Source organism: Leuresthes tenuis, unplaced genomic scaffold (assembly GCF_036924035.1).
Source record: "Leuresthes tenuis unplaced genomic scaffold, fLeuTen1.0.hap1 SCAF_17, whole genome shotgun sequence".
Taxonomy (NCBI): domain Eukaryota; kingdom Metazoa; phylum Chordata; class Actinopteri; order Atheriniformes; family Atherinopsidae; genus Leuresthes; species Leuresthes tenuis.
This window is the reverse complement of record NW_027325371.1, coordinates 22,832,288-22,854,250: the sequence shown is the minus strand read 5'-3', so window position 1 is coordinate 22,854,250 and position 21,963 is coordinate 22,832,288. Positions and strand designations below refer to the sequence as shown.

General features: G+C 41.9%; 1 protein-coding gene across 2 annotated transcripts; it reads right to left on the bottom strand.

Annotated features, from left to right (window-relative positions):
• Positions 1-892: 892 nt before the first annotated feature.
• col1a1a (collagen, type I, alpha 1a) lies at positions 893-21,544 on the bottom strand. 2 transcript variants are annotated; one of them, XM_072368254.1, is made up of 49 exons: positions 21,282-21,544; positions 18,868-19,059; positions 18,461-18,483; positions 18,126-18,161; positions 17,012-17,104; positions 15,430-15,498; positions 15,292-15,336; positions 14,303-14,356; positions 14,155-14,208; positions 13,977-14,030; positions 13,826-13,879; positions 13,679-13,732; positions 13,243-13,287; positions 13,061-13,114; positions 12,915-12,959; positions 12,378-12,431; positions 11,660-11,758; positions 11,407-11,451; positions 11,139-11,237; positions 10,875-10,928; positions 10,673-10,780; positions 9,935-9,988; positions 9,704-9,802; positions 9,558-9,611; positions 9,368-9,466; positions 9,185-9,238; positions 9,020-9,073; positions 8,787-8,894; positions 8,642-8,686; positions 8,008-8,106; positions 7,809-7,916; positions 7,395-7,556; positions 7,236-7,289; positions 6,976-7,083; positions 6,778-6,831; positions 6,427-6,480; positions 6,167-6,328; positions 5,880-5,987; positions 5,484-5,591; positions 5,338-5,391; positions 4,870-4,977; positions 4,650-4,703; positions 4,445-4,552; positions 4,288-4,341; positions 4,069-4,176; positions 3,660-3,939; positions 3,287-3,477; positions 2,883-3,125; positions 893-2,550 (listed from the first exon to the last, which is right to left on the bottom strand). In XM_072368254.1, exons 1-49 carry the CDS (start codon positions 21,361-21,363, stop codon positions 2,404-2,406), a joined length of 4,344 nt encoding a protein of 1,447 aa, XP_072224355.1. In that variant the 5' UTR covers positions 21,364-21,544; the 3' UTR covers positions 893-2,403. The 2 variants fall into 2 exon arrangements, with proteins under 2 accessions (XP_072224355.1, XP_072224356.1); XM_072368255.1 differs by lacking the exons at positions 13,061-13,114; positions 13,243-13,287; positions 13,679-13,732; positions 13,826-13,879 and having other exon boundaries at positions 21,282-21,543.
• Positions 21,545-21,963: the final 419 nt, after the last annotated feature.

The window sequence follows — 21,963 nt, the reverse complement described above, 5'->3', positions numbered from 1 at the left end:
ATTCCTCTGTCCTGGCCCAAAATAAAGACCTGAATTCTTGCAGAAATAATCCGGATTCCCGCTGGGAGTGCAAACCTATCCGCTGCTCCTTGGTAGCTGCCTCCCTCAAGGTGGACAATCAGTGTCTTTGTGAAGCCAAGTTGATGCCAATGGGCTGATTCTGAAGCTGGTTCCACGCGTTATACCCTCAGTCGTAGAGTCTCAACTATGCAGCTGGTCTGGCCAGCATCAGAAACTTTGGATTATTCTGAGTAAAAGAAGTTTGTAGAGACATCTCAGGATAGAAGGAATATCTACCTCACCCTTGCTGGAATATCAGAGCTACATGTGTTTCCTTGGTGGATTATAGATTAATAAAACCTTATTTTCAAATTGGATTTAAAAGCCTGGGATAAATCACCATTTCTTTGGGAATGCCTGACAACAGGAAAGATGCTTCACCAACTGAGGTAGGCTACTCTTTCCCTCGTCTTCTGTGACCCCTACAGTTAGAATACTTATTATTGCAATTTGCCATCATTTATAAATCACAGGAAAGAGCAAATTTGCAAAGAAGAGTTTATGTTTAGGTTGTCAAGAAAAAATAACTGAGATTAAAAGGAAAATGTGATAGTGCTGACTCAAAATTTGTCTTTGGACCCCTAAAAACTGAGATTATGACTTGATAATCAATGTTAAGAATCAACTACACGCAATGCCACCATTCCTGTGCTGTATGTCGTGTCAGTCCCCTCACAGTGTTTCTAAAATAAGTACATATAAAACAAAAGGCAGATTAACAACAGTTTTGTTTCCCGTATTCAGTCATTGTATGAGTGTTTGAAAAGCTATAATAGGGCTTTAATTGGGAGTGGGGGTGCAACTAATAAGTCAGTCAGGGAAATAGACAGCATTCAATGTTAGACCACTTAACATGCTTTATTTCAGCATTCAAAATAATTAAAAACATCTCAATTTATTATACATATACAAAATAGGTACAGATCCTTGTGGTGTTTTCCCTCATGGGAGTGTGTTTGACTTCTCTCACAAACTCTTTGCCGATGGCTCTCTTTCTGGCCAATGTTTCTGATCTCTGATTCCAATTTTTTGTTGTTGTTGAGAAATTTCACCTGCCACACAAGAGAACAAGAAACAAACTACAACAGATGTATGAATGAAAGGGCGGAGTAGAAAGGTGGAGGGGACGTTTAAGACATAAAAGAAAAACTGCGGCAGAAAGATACGGGTCCACTTTTCACTCTCAGAAACAGAGCTAGTTTGACTGCCATCACTATCAAATAGAGGAAGTTTGTCTCTCTCTGGACATCAAGAAATAAAGCTGTGGTTTTGTTTTAGCACCAAGAGGACCCTGTCATGCCAGAGTGACCATAACATGACAGAACAGTAGAGCCATACTGGACAGCCAGCAGGCTTCAAATAAAGAATAGCACCTTCAGTTTTAGTTGTTTCTGCTTCTGTTTAAAGTGTCAGTAAACCTCAACTACCCCACCGACCGCCACGACAGTTGCAGGCTTCACTTAAAAAACACAGGGTCCTTTATCATAGCTGGAACTCCTTTCCTTTTTTTGAGGTAGCCATTTTCTTTTAAATCAAAAAAAGAGGTTAAAACCCATGTTTCTCTGCTGGTAGTTTTAATGTGACTTTTCTTCTTCTTCAGAGGGAGAAATAGAGGAATAACAAGAAAGCAACAGCAACAACAGACAAATTACAACAGCTATAACATCTGAAGATGAGGTGGAGGAGGGAGATGTCAGCACTGTCTGTGGCAGGTGGAGCAGAGGAGGGCAGAACAACAGAGACAAACGTGGCTGTCATTTTCACCGTTTATTCATCAACACCTGAAACGTGGTACAAAGCAATTGGGTTCTGTCTGTTGGGACTGTCCTTTCATTCCTCAGAGCGCAGAGGTGTATAAAAATACAAAAGTCACCTGTGTGTTTCTGTAAACTCCAGAGAGGCCTGGTTGGGCCGGATGAAGAGGGAAGGTTTCTTTTTTTTTTTTACACTTTACAGAGGCATATATTATTTTCTTGTTGCCAGGGAAACAAAAAGTCTTCTCTACAGGATCCTTGGTGTTGGTGTTGGCAAAAAAAACAGAAAAAAAAAATACGAGTCAAAAACAAAAAGAGTAGTGGTCCCAAACATGACAATGCAGATGCCGCCACACCGCCACCATCTTGTTCTTGTTGAAGTGCAGGCTTTAGGCAAAGTGGGCCATCGAAACAACAGCCAAATGGACGCTTGTAGAATCAGGAGCAAAGGGTTGGATTTTTCAGAAAAACGACATTGGTAGAATGTTTTGGTGGGATTTCTTTTTTTAGGGAGAGATGACTGCTAGAAAAAATAAAACACTCACACGCTCACACACACGACAACAATTTCAAGTCCAGATTTCTCTTTTTACAAGAAACAGACAGGTCCAACTTCAAGGCCAAACTCTTGGTCTGGAGCACCAACGTCCATAGGAGCAATATCAATGATGGGCAGGCGAGATGTTTTTGATGTCTTGTAATCAATGACTGTCTTGCCCCATGTACCGGTGTGTGACTGAAAGGAGAGAAAAAAGTTGGATGAATGTCAACATTTAAAATGGATATCACACACTTAATTTTGTATGTTTATAAAAAAAATCTGCCTGAGCCCATATCATGTCTTTAACATCAATCAATGACTGGATCTAAATATATATCATATATGACTTATGTCAGTTATTCTCCAATATGGCTTTGCAATCTGAGGAGGAGTAGATGCATGCTGAATCATGACCTGATACTTGGCTTCCTCATGTCTTGTCTATTATAGCATTTCAGATTTAGCATATGAGGCTAATTCAGCTTAACGTGAGACAGGGATGGGAGCATCGACTAGTGTTTTCTCACCGTGCATCCATCCTCCAGGACGCTGTAGGTGAAACGGCTGTTGCCCTCGGCTCTGATTTCGATCTCGTTGGATCCCTGGAGCAGGAGGGCCTTCTTGAGGTTACCGGCAGCGGCGTCCATATAGGCGACGCTGTTCTTGCAGTGGTAGGTAATGTTCTGGGATGCCTCAGTGGACATGAGACGCAGGAAGGTCAGCTGGATGTTCACATCCTCTGGCTGAGAGCCCTCGCTGCCATACTCGAACTGCGCAAGAAAGAGAAAATGGCAAGATTTACTGACTGCAACTGGGAGGGGAAAGATACTGCTACACACTATAAAATGTATGTGAATGCAAAGGAGGGGCAGTTGGCTAAAAGGAGAAACACAGAAAATGAAAGTTAAATGTGCAGCCTCAGCTTCTTTACCTGGAAGCCGTCGTCCATAGCCTCTCCGAACCAGACATGCTTCTTCTCCTTGATGTTCTTGCTAATGTACCAGTTCTTCTGGGCAACCTCACGCTGAGTTGGTGGTACACAGGTCTCTCCAGTCTCCATGTTGCAGTAGACCTTGATGGCATCCTGAGTGCAGCCCTGGTCAGGATCAATCCAGTACTCGCCTGAACAAGACAGTAGTCAGAGGAGTCAAAACAGATCCCTAAAGCCAGTTCTACCAGTTGTGTTAATGCTGCATAAAGAGAAAAAGATCTCTAAGACCTTTACATGAATATTTGCATTAGCGAAATGTCATCACTCCAGTATGACAGTGTGGGCCACTCCCATTCCACCCTTTGAAACTCACCACTCTTCCAGTCAGGGTGGCACATCTTGAGGTCCCGGCAGGTTCTGGCGGGGTTCTTTCTGGTTCCATCAGGGCTGCGGATCTGCTCAATCTGCTGGCTCAGACTCTTCAGGGTTGTGTCAACCTCCAGGTCGCGGTCACGGAGAACGTTGGCATCGTCAGCACGGTACATGCGGAAAGGATCAGGGGCCTTCTCTTGGGGCTGGGCAATGAATCCAAGGTCAAATCCACCACCTGGGGCACCAGGTGCTCCGGGAGGTCCAGGAGGTCCAGGAGGACCCTAAGAGGTTAAAAGGATTTTGGTTAATTCATTACTGGCAAATATTGTTTGCTATCTGTCACAAATTGGTTGTGAGAAACAAAGTTAAAACATGAATGGAAAGCTAGTTAGATGGTTTATAGGACGTACAGCAGGTCCCATCTCTCCAGAACGTCCTCGAGGTCCAGGAGGTCCAGTGGGTCCTGGAAGGCCAGTCATACCATCCTTACCAGCAGATCCAGCAGATCCAGCAGGGCCCTACAAATAGCCAGAAGAGAACTATGACAGTTAAATTCTGCAAATAAAGAACAAATCGAACACAAAAAAAACCTGTTAAACTGTTCAAGGTTGTGTGATTTTTTTACTTACTCTAGGTCCAGCGGGTCCAGCAGAACCAGCAGGTCCGGGCTCTCCAGAGGGTCCCTATGAATTCACACACAAAAGCAGGGTTAGAGGCTGACTGAGTTATTGTACAGCATGTGTCATTCATATGCAGCATTTTTAGCTCAAAAGTGAAATGACATACATGAGGTCCGGGAGGTCCCTGTGAGCCAGGGAATCCTCTGTGTCCCTTCATGCCTCTTTCTCCAGCCTCTCCTGTCTCTCCCTTGTCTCCACGAAGTCCAGGAGCTCCCTGATAGGATGAGGAAGAGAATTCATTGTTTGTTTTGATATTAGACATGTCATTCTATTCATTCTGTTAATTGTGCTGATGTTGTTACGGTACTTACTCCAGGGCCACGAGGTCCAGCAGGGCCAGCAGGACCAGCAAGGCCAGCAGGTCCCTGGAACACAGAAAAATTTGTATCACCTAAATGTCGGTTGCAGGAAAGGCCATTTTTGCAAATCCATTGAAAACAATGTCTGGCTTAGTTTTAGCAGCATATCATGAGTGTACACATCTCACGAAAATACTTAGTTAAGTATAAACAGGGTGACTTTGTCACTCACAGTCTCTCCACGGTCACCACTCTTTCCAGCGGGTCCGACGGGTCCAGGGGCACCAGGGGGTCCAGGGGCACCAGGGGCTCCAGCAGGGCCGCTCTCTCCCCGGTCTCCCTAAAACACAAAAATAAATCATCAGTTTACCACTAATATCATACTCGTGAGATCTTAAACCAGATCCTGCCCTTCTCTGTGCTCAAGGAATTTATGCTCAGCCAAAACCAAATATCTGTTCTGAGAAGCTATACAAAAATAACAACTGCCTCCTCTGGTGGCAATATTGAAAGCTGATAATGGTGTACTTCTCCAGGGTATACCTGCCCAATAAGACAAACAACCATGCACACTGTCACTGAATCTAGTACAAGCCATTGCGTTAGCAGGGTGCTTGTTAAATTAACTTGATGGATGCTCATTTAGACATTGTCATATCTTAGACATTGTCTTATGTTACTCATGTTTTTCTGAGCTCACCTTGGGTCCAGGAGCTCCATCACGACCAGCTGCTCCCTCATTACCAGGATTTCCCTACGACACAAACACAGCAGTTTAACTTACTGAAAAAAACAGACAAGCTGGAAGTCACTCAGTCGTGTTCTGTTTTGGGGTTTTGTTAATACCTCACGTCCAGGCTCGCCAGGGGCTCCAGCCAGACCAGGGGGTCCCATGGGTCCAGGGGGTCCACGTTCACCACTAGGACCATGAGGACCCTGCTTTCCAGACTCTCCCTGTGGGTAACACAGTCACATTCAGTCCAGTCACAATTTCAGATTCAGAACTGACTGAAGCTTATATGGATTTGCCTGGTGCTTCTTATGAACTTAATCTAAGCTTGCAAATATGTCCCTGTTACTTTAAAGGGGTTTTGTTCCTATCAACACACTTGTACCCTTTATCTAATAGAATATGGAATAATGATTATTTCTAAAGGCGCTTGGTTCAATATATTTGCTATACTGGCTTCATTGCTTTTGTGTTTGTAAAGATGAAATTTTAGATTTACAACAGAAACTTACAGCAGGTCCAGGCAGGCCAGGGAAACCCCTCTCTCCTCTCTGTCCAGGTAGACCAACAATACCACGCTGCCCAGCAATACCTTGTGGTCCAGGGATTCCAGCAGGTCCCTGCAGATGGCAGCAAAGAGAAACACAGAGACAGTAGTTAGACATAAAGAAGTAGGCAGCTCAAATAAGCAGTAAATAAATACTTTACACTGTTAATAAACTTCATCTAGTGCCACTACCAAAATGGACTGTAAATAAGTCCCAGTTTTTCAACTTTTTCTTAGGATAAGATGACTTACAGGAGAACCTTCACCACCAGGGCTACCCTTCTCGCCAGGAACTCCTGGAGGTCCAGCAGCACCAACCTCACCGGCACGACCAGCAGGTCCGGTCTCACCACGGTTTCCTTTGGGTCCTTCCTTGCCAACAGATCCAGAAGGACCAGGAGGTCCAGGGTTGCCCTGCAGGGTTGGGTAAAAGTATATTTTTGAATGGTGGTGGAAATCCAGGACTTTGAGACTTGCTGCAGGACCAAGAATATCATCTGCAATAGACTTACAGAGGGGCCGGGAGGTCCAACTCTGCCAGCAGCACCAGGGAAGCCAGTAGCACCCTAGGTAGGAAGGCAAAGGAGAAATATCAGCAAATTAGCTACCTGAAGCTTAAAAAAAACCAAACTGTATTGAAATAGTGAAAATAAGCAAAAAACAAAATAAGTCCTTGGGGGTTTCAAATATCTTATCTCTTACAAGCTATGCAAATACAACCCGAGGCAAGGTCACTTCCTAATACTACACTAGTGGTTGTGAAGTTTCTACTGGGAGCGCAAACAAGCTGAGATCTGACAAGTTGGCATAAAGGTGACTATAGAAGAAGATAATCACTAATTGACAGAAGAGCGATTACTCACAGGAGGTCCAGCGGGTCCACGGGCTCCCTTAGCACCAGTGTTTCCAACAGGACCCTGAAAGAATACAATACAGTCTCAGTCAACAGTGGAGAACCAGTGGTAGATAACATACTGTGGAGATAGCTACATCTTCTGTTCAGTTTAACTTATTGTGGTTCCTGTACTATAACTAGGTATGAATAGATAGACTCTTCAAACCTGAGGGCCAGGAGCACCAGTAGGTCCAGCAGGGCCTGGGAGGCCAGCATCTCCCTTAGCACCATTATCTCCAGCCTCTCCCTTAGCACCAGGCTGTCCATCTGCACCCTGAGGTGAAGTGGTGGTGGGTTGAAAGAGAAATTAGAAAAGTTCTGAGTAAATCTGGTAATTATGTGTCAAAGAAACAGAAATAAAGAAAGGACGGGAAAAAAAAGTCAAGAAGAGGCTGGGCTCGAACATTTAGTGGAGAAAAGGCTTACAGGAGGTCCAGCGAATCCAGCAGGTCCAGGTGGTCCAGCCTCTCCACGCTCACCCTGTTAAACAGGAAGAATATTTAATCCGGATTTTAGGCTTTAAAAATTTAGTTGCATGAGAACTCTGAATTAAAAGTTCATATTTCTGCAGACTGGAAAACTCACAGGGGCTCCACGGGCTCCAGCAGGTCCGACAGGTCCCTGGGCACCAGCCTCTCCTTTGTCTCCAGGTGCTCCAGCAGGTCCGGGAAGTCCAATTGGTCCAGTCAAGCCACGGGGACCATCTTTACCAGGAGCTCCATCAGCACCCTTGGCTCCTTGGTCACCCTGTATAATTGGATAGACAAAGCGCATTGGTTATACAAGGAGTGATCTCGCAGTACATCAGATCTTGCCAGACTGGGCTGATGAAAAATCACTTGTTGGGAAGCATCTTTAAATAGTTTTAGCTTAATTTCATCACTGTGGTCACAGTCAGTTAATTAAAGGGCTTTGGGGAGTTTATTATGCACATCAGTTGTGACAAGTTTTATACAATCTATATACTGAAAATTTATCAGAGAACTGAAGACTACTCACTCTGTCTCCCCTCAGTCCTGGAAGACCAGCCGCTCCACGCTCTCCAGGCATTCCCTGCAGTCCAGGAGGACCCTGGGCTCCAGGAGCACCGGGGGCACCTGCATCTCCCTGAAGAAGAGAGGGAAAGAAGAACAAATGCCATTTAGTCACCTGGCAAACCAGCGAGAACTCCTTCATACTTCAATTGTGTCAGACTTACCTTAGCACCATCATTTCCAGCAGCTCCGGGGGATCCACGGGCACCAGCAGGTCCAACAGGACCAGGTGCACCACGCTCACCAGGGAATCCTCGGTCACCCTAAGGGAAAGGTGACAGATTTTTAAGTGTAAGTGCAGGTTGAGTGAGAGAGGAATTTGAGGATTACTAAATCATTATAAATTTGAATGGCTCTAAATTTTATAAAAGGGTATTGCTCAGGTGGCCAGGTTAGAGATCCTGTATGATATTTTTCAAACCAATATAATTACATCTAGTTGCATTATTTCCATTGCTTGTAAAATTCATTAACTTCAGGTCAAAATAGCCTGTTACTGTGTTTAGAAAATATTAGCTTACTTGCTATCTAGCTTCTAGTTAGAAAGCTTACAACTGTTTTAAAGTTCAATCTTGAACTATTTTGGATTTCCGGCTTTGGCAAATGTTTCTTTTTAGCATGTTTTAGTGCAAACCTTTCTGAATAGACTCATAGCAACAATGTTACATATCAAAGTGTCATTTTTTCACACAATCGGACAACTCTCCAGTGATTGTCCATTCATTCTCCATTCATAGATGATGCTTGGATCACAGTTGCAAGTTATTGTGAAAACGATGATGATCATGCATTACTTACTCTACTTCCAGCAGGTCCTGGGGCTCCAGCCTCACCGGGCACACCCTATACAAGAAAATTGAAAATACAGGAAGATGACATCTCATTCAATATGAGGTATGAATTTGATCAAAATTGGTCAGTTTAGTCATATCTCAGTATATACCTGCTCTCCAGGCTTGCCAGTCTCACCAACAGCACCCTGTGGTCCTGGAAGTCCCTGGAATCCAGGGGATCCAGCAGCTCCCTGCTCTCCTCTCTCACCAGGAGGACCCTAAGGATGAGCAGAGTGTCAGAGCGAATAGTAGCAACTAGAATTAACAGATCGTGTGGGTATGACTTCAGGCTTATAAGGGGTGTTATGGCAGGAGCGTGTACTATTTCTGTTGTTTTACTTACAGCTGGTCCAGAAGGACCCGGGGCACCAACATCACCATCCTTTCCAGCAGCACCCTGAATACAAAGACAGCAGATTTTGAGACATACATATACTACCTTCTCTAAGTGGCAAAAATGTAGCAGACTACAGTAAAATAAAAGTCAAGCACAGTGTATATAACTTACACCAGGGCCAGTAGGTCCCATGACTCCTCTCTCACCAGGCTTTCCAGCCTCACCCTAGACAGGAATAAATCAATGAAAAGAAAGGAACGTGAAGAACACATTTCAGTGGCCTAGCTTCAGAAGTTCATCACTGGCAGACACGAACAGATGTACTGTGTAGTAAAACTGTGAAACTATACTCACAGCAGCTCCCTTGGGTCCAGGGAATCCCATGACTCCAGGTTGGCCTCTAGCTCCAACAGGGCCAGGGGGTCCGGGGCGACCATCTTGTCCAGGAGCTCCCTGGTGAGGAGGATTTATCAAGGATTAATTGAACTGAAGAGACTAGATATAAGCTTGTCAATGAGATCAACTTTGCTGCAAATCAACTTACAGCAGGTCCCATCTTGCCATCAGGTCCAGGGTTGCCAGGGCTGCCAGTCATACCCTAAAGAACAAAGGTTAAAGGTCAGAGGATGGCCAGTGTAATGAAGAAATGATCTCAGTGACAATTACACAATAGAATGTATGGTATTTCACCTTGGCTCCAGGCAAACCAGGCTCACCAGTGCGGCCAGGCTCACCAGTGGCACCTTTAGGTCCAACAAGACCGGGGGCACCGCGCTCACCAGTGGCACCCTAAAAGGATAGGAAAAGGAAAAAGGAGAGGAAAGGGTGGTGGAAATCCAAACATTAGTTACAATTAAACCAGTTGTCATGCATGTGTCAGAGATATGTGCAGTTTTGTGTGTATCTATGTTCTTTATTTACTTTGGGTCCAGCAGGGCCATCAGAACCAGGGAAACCACGACCACCAGGGGCACCCTGCAGAGGAAGCCAAACACACCCATTTAGTGATGCAGTTGAAAACCTGTCACTGTTACTGAAATAGGAATAGCCAAAACACTTTGCTAAAGCATGTCCCGAAGTATTGGCACAAGTTTTTAAACTTGTTGCATAATTATCTTTGCTTTCATAACAGATTATCAAGATGAAGATAAGAAAGATTCAGTGGGTGGCTGTTGTTTGGTGCCTGGGACATGACCACCTGGTGATAGCATGAGGCACTTCAACTGCATTTGTATCGCAACATTCATACAGAGTTTGAGCCTTTTCTGTCCATCCATTATGCCTAATATGTTATAATATATCTGTAAAAGTGTTTCCAAATCTTTGCACTTAAGAAGATGATGAGGAGGCAAGTTTTTCTGGTCAATGTGCATCCTAACAAGTTGACATCATCCACATTAACAGCTGACCTCATAAAGAAAGAGGAATATTTAATTTCAATAACATTAACTAGAAAAGTTGTTTTCTTATTTATTTGAAATCAGAGATGTAACTGTACTCAACTCATCTTAGTAATTCAAATGTAACTTGATATGTAGACTTAAAACTTCATGGCTTTGATGGATAGCACCACTTGAAGGCCCACTCCCAATTAAACTTGATTCTGACAATTATTAAAATATAAAGTACTATTTAGCGAAAATTAGGAATGATGCATACACGCTCGCCAGGGGCTCCACGACCTCCTGCCGCACCAGGCTCTCCTCTGGCTCCTCTCTTGCCTTCCTCACCGGGAGGTCCTGGGGGTCCCTGGACACCTGGAGCACCCTGGAGAAGACAAACACACAGATGGCATCAAAGCCCGAATATGTCACACATATTTAGAGCGTTACACTCTGTGCCGATCTGTGGTGAAACTTACAGCCTCTCCCTTAGCACCAGACTCTCCCTTGGCTCCGGGGGCACCAGACTCACCCTGAGGGATAAAAGCACAGGAATGTCAACTGTTAACCAGCTGGCCAATAAGAAGTTAATCTCTTTTGCTTAGATCTCAAAGACAAAATAATGAGACAACATATACGATCAACACAAATAGTTGTCAAGACAATAATAAGACAATAGTTTTACTATCTTTTTCAATAAGCCTATTATTAGCTTTTGCTAGTTCTTGAGGAGCTTCACTCACAGTGTTACCCTTGGGTCCAGGGGCACCACCAGCACCCTGAGGTCCTGGAGGTCCACGAGGTCCAGGGAAACCGGGAGCACCAGCAACTCCAGCAGCCCCCTGCAGGGGGCAGCACATAACAATAACACAGTCACATCAATCTGTATTGTACTGTCTGTGGCGATTAACTAAAAATATGGAAAAATTTAAAAAAACAGCCAGAACTGCTTTGACAATGCCTTGCTCAATCTTTTGAGCCAAAGAGAAACATTCTGTGAAAGAGACTCACAGGGGCTCCCTTAACACCGGGGGCTCCATCAGCTCCAGGGTTTCCCTGATGGGAGAAAGTAATTGAGAGTTTTAACAAGATGTTTTTTAACATATGAAACTGGAATGATAATACATCATCATGAATGAGAAATCAAAGCTGTGCTATCTCTGATCTTTAATTTTTGTCTCATGACTCATTCGACTCGTTTCTATGGCCCGTTTTTTCTCACCCAGGAGAGCTAGAACAGTTCATTATGGAGATTTATGCTTACAGAAGGTCCAGCTGGACCAGCAGGTCCAGGGTTTCCAGGCTCTCCACGGGCTCCAGCAGGGCCCTCGGGTCCACGAGCACCCTGAGCTCCAACTTCACCCTAGACAGCAGGCAAACAAAGAACAGGTTCCAGTTGGACAATGAAGCTATGGTCATTCATTTTGGTGGAAGAACAGAAATGAAAGGTATCGCAATAAAAAATACTGACTGGGGAAATTTGATACTAAATTAGGATAACAAAAAATATATATAAACTGTATTCATGTTAAAGAAAAATGACAAATCCACTGTTTTTGGGATTTATATGGGATTAATTTTCATATTTTAACAAGCCATTCTGTGAGTCTCCCAGCGCAAACCTCAGGCACTAAAGCTCAGCTGAATAGCTGGAATAATCTTCAAATGTGTATTTGTATACAGGAAATCCTAATTATCATACTGTCATACTATTTGATTTATTGTTCATATTGGTATATTTGATTATACAAAATTGTAGTACTGTATGACCCCCATCCAACATACCCCCAGTAGGTCAAATGAAAGGTTGACCACCTAAACAGATATTCAGTGAAATACACCAGAATCAGGTTGCTAACCACCCTCTTGACCCTGATCAAGTAAGGAGAGGAGATGAGGTGCTATTTTGGGTCAGACACTAAGAAAGATTTTAAAACGGAGGCGATGATTATTACTATGGATCATGTTGGGCATAATAGTACCTTGGCTCCGGGGCCACCAGGGAATCCAGGAGGTCCAGCGGGGCCAGTGGGACCCTGAGAAGAAACAAAAAAGAGATTCAGAGTAAAGTAGCACATCCTTTCAGTTAGTGCTAAAATGGCTATAAAAGACAAGTGGATTTGTTCTGCTAGATTCACTCAACAAAATTCCAAACATTAAAGATGCAATGTGTAGGATATAGTGTCATCTAGTGGCACAAATAGCAAACTGCAGCCATTGGAATGCCCCACACTTCACCCCATACCCCAAATGATAGTGGCTGCAATAAATTGAAAGCTCTGGTCTAGAGAGTGTGCTTGGTGTGGCCTTTTCTGGTTGTATCATGGCAAAAAGAAAATAAATTAAAAGACAACTATTTCTATTTTCACGTGATTCTACACTATTGAAAATGTAGTTATGTGTATCTTATATACTGCTGTCAATAGATGGCCTTAGTTGTTACACAATGTAACATTAATTACAAAAAGCACATTGACAGTTTATACTCCAGCTTAATTGTCAGGGAATGAACGACTTACAGGAGGTCCAGCAGCACCAGCAGCACCATCGTTACCACGAGCTCCCTGCAGCAAATAGACAAACAAGGTTAATTTATCTGCTTGTTGATTAACTGATTAATAGATTCTGGTTTTGTGTGTGTGTGTGTGTGTGTGAGAGGACTCACAGCAGCCCCCGGAGGACCAGTGCGGCCTCTCTCACCAGGCAAACCACGAGGTCCCTGAGTAGGATGAAGACAATATATTTAATTAATCAACTTTTCTTGATTTTATTGGGTATCCATTGGATTGAAGGATAAAATCCAAGATAGTATCTATGTGGCAGAGGAAAGGTGCTTGTTTTACTCACCATAGCGCCAGGAGTTCCGTTCTCACCAGAGGCCCCAGCCTCTCCCTAAACATGCAGACACAAACTTCAGGTGAGGTAATGAGAATAACAACACTAACACTAATTAGACAATCCAATATGGCTGCTACTAACCAGTATGTATGCAGTGATGCACCTAAAGCTAATACTATGCCAAAATTATAGCAACTATGACTTACTGCTTATGCTTTCTATACTACTGCTAGTAAAACACGACTAGTAAAAATCACCAGTCAACCCACTTTAAGTCATAATGAGTGCCAGTTCCAAGGCATAAAACTGAGGATATCTAAGTCTCTAGCCTCTGTTTGATTTTGGCCATTCCATCTTAGCTTTAAGGAAGTGAAATACCATTCACTGGAGAACCCTATTATTATTACAACAAGTAGTGATCTTAACAGCAAAGAAGAGCAGTTACTTTGGGTCCAGCAGGGCCGGTGTCTCCCTTAGCACCATCCAGACCACTGAATCCCTAAAGGGAAAAAGAGACAGACAAAGATAAAGTTCCCTGCCAAAGGATGCTACATTTTAATTATATTTTTCTTTAATGAGAGGATAGACTCACTCTGTGTCCCTTGATACCAGGCAGTCCAGGAGTTCCTGGGAAACCGCGAGCTCCCTGGTGGTGACATAAAGCATTATAATAGCTGTGTTTTGCACTTTTTTTTTACATGACACTAAGAAAAAATATTCTGTATGTTTGCCCAGTAATCTACCTGTGGACCAGAAGGTCCGCGCTCTCCGGCACGGCCAGGTTTGCCAGACTCACCCTGAAAGAATGGGAGGTAAACAGGTGAAGAATAAAAAGGTGAAGAATAAATGGATTTACTTATTCTTTGGTCTAATTTGAGGCTGTCTGCAGATTGTCAATATGAGCAATTACAGTCTACTTACATCCTCTCCATTCTTTCCAGGAGGGCCAGCAGCTCCACGAGGACCCATGGGACCCTGAAAAAAAACAACAACACATAAAGTAAGACTTATGACAGACAAACAAGGTGTAGTGCAGGTGTGTGCTCATTTCCATGTCCTTAATACTCACAGAAGCTCCAACCTCTCCAGGCTCACCAGGGGGGCCGGTGACTCCCTGAGGTCCCTGTAGGGGGAGATACACAGACACAGACACATCAACACTACTACAAATGTTGACGCTACTCACTATTAGAATTTTTTTTTTCTGCTTTCTCGTTACTGTAACAACTTGGAAATGTTGTTTCACAAACACAAATTTATTTTTGTTAAGGTCTTAACTTGTGTGGTAGCAGATGCAGTTGAATAGATGGAGTAGTGATGGGAATAACAGCATGCTATCTCTCTTTTTTACTATGATACGATACGTCTCCAGAGACCTTTTTTTTTATTTGTTGCGTATATTTTGTGAAAATCCTGGTTAACTTAAACTGCAGTCACACCTGCTCTGGCTCTGTCATGGTTAGAAGTTTCTTGGATTGTACATGCTAATGTAATGAGCTAATACAAAGAACTAAAAATGACAGATTCCCACCAGTAGGTAATGTTGCAAGATGTATGTTGGATAAAGCAAGCGAGAGGATGTAAAAATAAATTCTTTGGACTAAAGCTGAAACACACCAATAGGTTGCTGCACAAGATGCAGGTGGAGCTAAAACCTAAAGTTGCTTTCAGTGCAAAAGTAAAGCAAACTGTCAACTGGTTGAAATTTGAATTGTATTAACTATATGAGCTGCTCTACATTTAGAAAAAAGATTTATGAAGTCACAGGAAACACGCTGATTTCAGAAAGAAGGAGTTTACTTTTTATTTTAGAATGTACAGTGTTCCTAAATGACTCTGTTATCAGAAATAATTGGTTAGTAAAGTGGAAAAGATATACCCCTATGTTTATGACGTTTTATTTGTGATAAGGAAGAGAAAGTGATTAAGCCATGCACTGGTTATCTGTCGGTTGGGCATTGAAGGGGCATTGCTGTAAACGTGATGTCATAATGACATCACTGCCCATCCCTAAATCCCCCTGTGAGAAAGAGTTGAGAAAGGAAGTGATGAACTCACGCTAGCACCAGGAGGTCCTGGAGGTCCACGGGGTCCCATTGGACCCTGTCAGACACAAAAATAAGGTGAGATACAACATCACTGTGCGTCACAGGGAACAAACCACTAAGAGTGTGTATGGATTCATGCATGTCCTACCATGGGTCCAGGCACAGGCATGGGAGAGGATTTCTCATCATAGCCACCAGACATCTGAGGGGAGAAGTTCTGGGGAACAAAAACAAACTTGTTAAAAACAGAGCGATATCTTTGATTAATTTATCAGTTATGTGGTTTACATGTAGAAAACATTGTGAATAACATACATTTTCATTAAAGAGTTTTATTTTCTAGTTAATTTTACCAGTTACTTTAACAAGATCAAGACCCTTTCCTGTTAGGAGACTTTGTCCAACTGATAGAATAGATTTTTGTGTATAATTGGAAGTGGCCTAAGTGTGATCCAGGGTCCAGCAGAGTTTACAAATTTTTAAATTTTCCAATTTTTTCTTCTTCTTGAAAACAAACCAAAAAAAGAAGAATAAATAGGAAAAAAATTATGTGGAACTACAGTCCCTATGAGTTCACAGAAATCTTGGATTTGACCATGGCCTTTGACCCAAGTACACTTGTATTGTTGAAGGTGGTAAGTGTCTTGGTATGACACAAGCTATAAAAGTTTCTACATGGAGAATGAGGTAAATACTGCTTTAAAAATTCATACATTATTAGATGAAAGCCTTTCATTGGTATTTTAAAATAAATCATAGCATACTTAACTGGACCCAGTTGTAGAAGCTATATGTGTAAAAATTAGCATGTCAGTAATTGGTAAACTTCTATTAAAGACTGACAAATTAGGCTTGGAATGTTATATTGTTATCCAACTAATTGTTATATTATTATATTATCTACATGAAGTAAATCACATGTGGGACAAGGATAGTTTCCAGACTCAGATGGTGTCACGTTAGCTTAGCATGGGGAATTAGCATTTGGGCATAGATAAATTCATAGAGAAAATATAGAAATCCAAATTAGCAGGGATAATTTGGTTCAGAATCCTGAATTAGAATAAGAGTCTGTGTGTATGTCAAATTAGCATGGGACTTAATAATAGACCAAATCACAGCATAAAAAATGTGGCTGTAAATATTAGTTTAGCAACTGATTGCACAAACACGCATGCAGAACTTTTCTGTTTCCCTATCTGGAAAATCTCAAGGATCTTCCAACATAAAGTCCTGAACTTCTGAACCAGGACAAACTCTGACTCAAAGTCTGTCTTTTTTTATGTCAAAAATGGATTTTGAGATACAGAGATCATCAAGGTGATCTAATGCTAAACTTTCTCTTGTGAGTGCTAACTCCAGCTCTGCCCAAAGCTGTGCACATACCAAACATGAACTCATTCTCTGGTTTGTAGTGGTCTGTCTTAATGCCTTACACAAGAATATGAGAATACATTATAGTATACTACTGAAACACATGGGTGGAATTAATTTGGAATACTGGAAATATGAATAAATGAGTAATGCTGCTTTTTTTCACAGTTTTATTTTTATTTAATCAAGAGCCACAGAAGAAGCTGTGTTTACTCATAATAGCAAGCTGATGCTAAACCAGTTTATTGGATGTGCTACATACATGAGTCATGTGACTGTTGTCCCCATCTTTGCTTATAACTCTTCAGTTTGCACTTGAAATTGCCAAATACTGAAAAAAAAAATCAGCTACTTACTCCACCGAGGCCGGGGGGTCCAGGAGGGCCGGGAGGTCCTGCCTGTCCAGGCTGGCCAGGGGTACCATCTCTACCAGGAGGACCAGGAGGACCCTGCAGATGGAGGCAGACAGGAGCAAGTGATCATTTTGAGTTAATCAACCACCATACACATGACTGCCTGGTGACTTTTTGTTAAAGTGTCAGTACAGTTCTTTAATATTTAATGACTGGCGTTTGTCTTTACAGACTCATGACGAAAGACTCATTAAACATCATGAAGATGCAGGTTACTCCTCTCCGAAAAAGACCTTGTGACCATTACTGTCAGCATACAGGAAGCAGATAAGGACAGACACTGCCCTGGGAAGCTACATATTCATATATGGATTTATATTAACATCACCACTGTAAACATAAAATAAATGATTAGGATCAAGTTTAAGATTACAATTATCACACTTGGCCTCAGATTCAACAACTGTTTGCAGCAGGGAAAATCTAAATCTGCCAAGTTACATGATTTTATCTGTTTCATTCTACGATTGCATTAGTTTGTATTAGAGTAGCATCACAGCTAAAAATGCAGCCAGTGCACTAGAAATCTACACTGAGCCAACTATAAACTACTTTTTGTAAATAACTTAGAAAGAGATACATGAAATTTGGTAAAGGAAAAAAAAGAACAAGTCCTAAAACTTAAAGCTTAAAACTGGTTAATGTATTATTATTTTCCTCATATATATATATTTTTTAAATTGACAAACCTACATCCGCTTCCAGAAGTAACTCAAAAAAATAATGTATTTCAGTCCAATTCTTAAGAACAACAGAATGACAAAAAGAGTCATAAGAAATTCAACAAACTACAAAAAAAAAAAGAAAAAAATTAGAACCAGCATCTGGATGGTGATTGCTGCAGAACAGGAGCACTGTGTGTTTGCACATTTTTGATCCTGTTTCCACGTCAGCCTGTGTTAAAAACATGTGGATATGTTTTGTATCTCTGTCAGTACAACTGCTCCATCTCCATCATAAACACAGAAATCTGCTTAGAGTGCCAGACCTCAAATGCAACATGAAATCAAAAGTTACCCAGTGAGTGAATCAAAGAAGTAAGAGAGTATTGACCTACCCTGGCTCCCTTGGCTCCACGGTCTCCCTTGGGTCCCTGTGAGTGAAAAGATAAAGATCTCAGTGCATTGATTTAAACTACTGATCTATCAGAATGTAATTTACGAGAGCTGTAATTACTTTGATCTTATAAATTAAGTTATTCTTCATAGATTATCATCTATTTAGTCAATTTATCTGATCTTATTCAGTAAAAACAAACAATACGAATAAAACACCTTTAAAGATTATTATCTCATACTTTACTGTGATTCCTCAATCATCTATTACAATGCATATAGTGTTATGGAGAATTAACAACTCGATGCTATCCATGAAAAAAAAAAGAATATGTACCTCAACCTGAGCAGCCTGGTAGCCTGTAGGGGAAATACATATAAGTAAAGTTCAATCATGAAGAAAATCCCTCAAAATTTTTGAAAAGATCTACTTGAGATAAATTTGGAACAGAAATATTAGAACTATATTTTCAAAAGAACAAAAAATCTGAAAAAGATCATTAATTTGACAGAAGAGAATGGTTTTCTTTTAACAGGAGAGGATTTTGTATCTGGTGACAGAGGAGAGAACATGTGGGCAAGTCATGGTTGAAATAAGACTTTAATTACAGTAATAGGTTAGATCTGTGCTCTTTGTTTTCTTTTTTCTTAAAGCGGTAAAGGTAAACAATGGAAATACTAAGCTATAATAAATCAGTTTGGACACAAATACAAGAGAGAAAGGATCAAAATAAAGTTTGATACCGTCGTCGGGGCAGATGGCGCAGCACTCGTCGTGGGGGATAATGGGGTTGGGGCAGTCTGTTGTGTCCTCGCAGATGACCTCATCGCACATCACTGTGCCGCTGTCGCACACACAGATCTGACATGGCTCTGGCTTCCACACATCCCGGTCTGCAAACACCTGGCCATCCATGGTGCAGGTGGTACTCTTACCTGAGGGGAGGGGGGAGGGACACCGAGAGCACAGGTGAGAAACCTGAGCATGTGCACACATTCACACTCACACATCCATGCCATGACTCCATGGTAGCAAATCAACAGGAAATTTCAATTGAAAGTGAAATGCATTATAAAGATCAAAAGATATGTAAAAGGTTAACTTGTAATGAGATGATTTAAGAAAAAAATCATCAGCCAGGAGCCTTGATTTATGATTTGATTTAGTTTAATTTTCCCCAAAACACTCAAAAAGTAGTTTCTCATTTTGAATAAAAACTAAACAATACAGTCTTTAGGTTTTTGTGATTATTCATATATTTGTGTGTTTTCAGCAGCATGGTAGGCCTTTAATTTTGTTTTGCGTATCATTTTTAGCAACAAAAACATTTACAAACATTTTAGAAAGATCTGTTATAACATTTTACAATCTACACTCAGGAAGTACTTAAAAGAATAGTTTGGAGATCTGGATTGAAACCAAACAAGGGAGGGTCAGAGGGGTGACAGAAAGGGGCACCGATGTGCTGTGTCTGGATGCAGGTCACTCTACGGTTACACACTAAACGAATCCTGTCCTGCACAAAGTAAATGTCTCATAGAGGTTTGATCTCTTCAGCAGGAACCTAGAGTCACTTTTTCCACATAAGTTCTACATCAGTTCTGCTGCTGTGCGTTTCTAAGCAAAATCTAAACCCCAACTTGGGCTCTCTTTAGAGCTCTTATAAATCTTGCAGCGTGCCAAAGTGCTGAGCTCAGAGAAGAAAAGCAGGAGCGCCGCAGACTGTTGGCTTGGCAGCAACTGGTGGAAACATTGTACATGTGTTTGCAATTACAGGAAACAAAAAAAAAAAGGGTGGAAAGAAAGTGAAGAAGAGGAGGAGAAGGAAGGGAGGGGGGGCAGCATGGGAGGACGTGGCAGCCAGATGTGAGTGCAGGTGCAAAGAACATCCTCTGGGTGTCGCTGTGAGACTGTCCAAAGCACATCTGCTTCAGATAGACAGCTGAGTCCTTTCCAGACAAGAGGAACATCTGGAAAAACTGAATTTCAACTTCTTGGTTCTCATCTCCAGAAATGAGCTGGTTTTCTTTGTCTTCTTAGAGGATGAAACTTCTCTTATCAAAACATCAAGCATCCATCTTTCTGAGCTCCATGATCTCTTCTTCATTAGAACTAAGATTTTATGAACCATTACAGACCTTAAATGTGGATGCAATCTATTCAAATGTATCTAGCAGGCAAGACTACACCTTTTCTCACCTCCTTTTCTCTGCAAACATTTTCTCATTATGTGACCCTCTAGCTCACCTGTCTAACTCAACACTTGGCCTCAGGTTGCAAATTACTCTGCCACATCAATCAGGCCTGTGAGGCTCTTCACCTCTGTGACGCATATCTACTAGAAACCAGGCAGCAGAGTTAACTTGAAAGATTAGCGTTGGGATGATTGGGTCCAGAGGGGAGTCATGCAAAAGAAGCTTCTGTTTTTTCCTTCTGATATTTCTCCAGCTTTTGGTGAAGTTCTGATCTGATCATGAAATTGGTGCATCGACTAAAAAACCTTCGCCTGGAGGAAGACCTGACAAACTTGCAGCAACTCGCTCTGCATGCATGTGGGGTAGGTGGAGGGGGGTGGGGGGTGAAAGAGCTAGACAAACATCAGGAGAAGGAGAGAGGGAGGCCTTCTTGAGATGTCCAATGCATTACTCACACCCTGTATTGCATAAACTCCAAACTGATCGATCTATCTATCTATCTATCTATCTATCTATCTATCTATCTATCTATCTATCTATCTATCTATCTATCTATCTATCTATCTATCTATCTATCTATCTATCTATCTATCTATCTATCTATCTATCTATCTATCTATCTATCTATCTATCTATCTATCTATCTATCTATCTATCTATCTATCTATCTATCTATCTATCTATCTATCTATCTATCTATCTATCTATCTATCTATCTATCTATCTATCTATCTATCTATCTATCTATCTATCTATCTATCTATCTATCTATCTATCTATCTATCTACCTAAAGAAGCATAAAAAGTCCTAATTTTTCTTTTTTTTTTGGTTTCTTCTCTTCTCTGTCTAATATCTCAGTAGCCGTCCAGCCACAAGGAGAAAATCCAACTTTCAAAAACCAGTAAAAAAAAACAAAACAAAAGGGGGTGAAAAATCTCCAATAAACAGTGCTGAAACTTACGGTCGTCCTCGCCCTGTGCTCTGACCAGGAGCACTGCTGCGCTGAGCAGCAGCGTTAGCCGCAAATCCACAAAGCTGAACATGTCTAGATGCCACTAGACATGTAGACTCTTTGAGGCAAGAGAGGAAAAAAAAGGTTGGGGATGTTTTCTCTTTCTGCTACACTCCACTCATACACGGGTGTTTGGGGCAGGATCCGTTCGTCTGTCCAAAGTCCTCCTGACCCCAGCAGAAAACTCCCTACTGCCTACACTAATTTTCCACCATGGTTTTTATATGGGAGCCTGAAGAACTGGGAGGTACTGGGGATTGGACCAACAAGGGGACGCACCCTCATTACCCTGCTGCCGCTGCTCACGTTTAGGGAAGACAAAAAAGACACCTCCTTCAAAGAAAAAAAAAAAAACTAAGGAAAAAACAGCAGGTCCCTCCTTCTATAATTGCACAGCAGTAGGGTTGGAATCTGGATCAGAGGAAGGGGGGCGTCTGAGCAGGAGGAAACCTGATCCACAGGAGCACCGAAGGGTCGGAGGAGGATCTCCTTCTGCAGCAACCATGGGTCCAGATATTGTATTTGGTTGAGGTCTACTTCCTGATTCGCTTTAATCTAATTTGAATTCCAGTTTGCATTCAGATGTAGGCTCCTGTTCACAGATAAATGTCTCAAACTGTTACAGTTTTAG

Bases quoted from the DNA above. Each gene is read 5' to 3' on its own strand.
- col1a1a (XM_072368254.1), bottom strand. From the start codon at position 21,363: ATGTTCAGCTTTGTGGATTTGCGGCTAACGCTGCTGCTCAGCGCAGCA. The intron at 13,115-13,242 runs GTGAGTAAAACA...CATCCTACTCAG, and splicing joins ACGGAACTCCTGGCGCTATG to GGACCTCGTGGTTTGCCTGG. The intron at 11,238-11,406 runs GTGAGTCTCTTT...TGCCCCCTGCAG, and splicing joins CCGGTGTTAAGGGAGCCCCT to GGGGCTGCTGGAGTTGCTGG.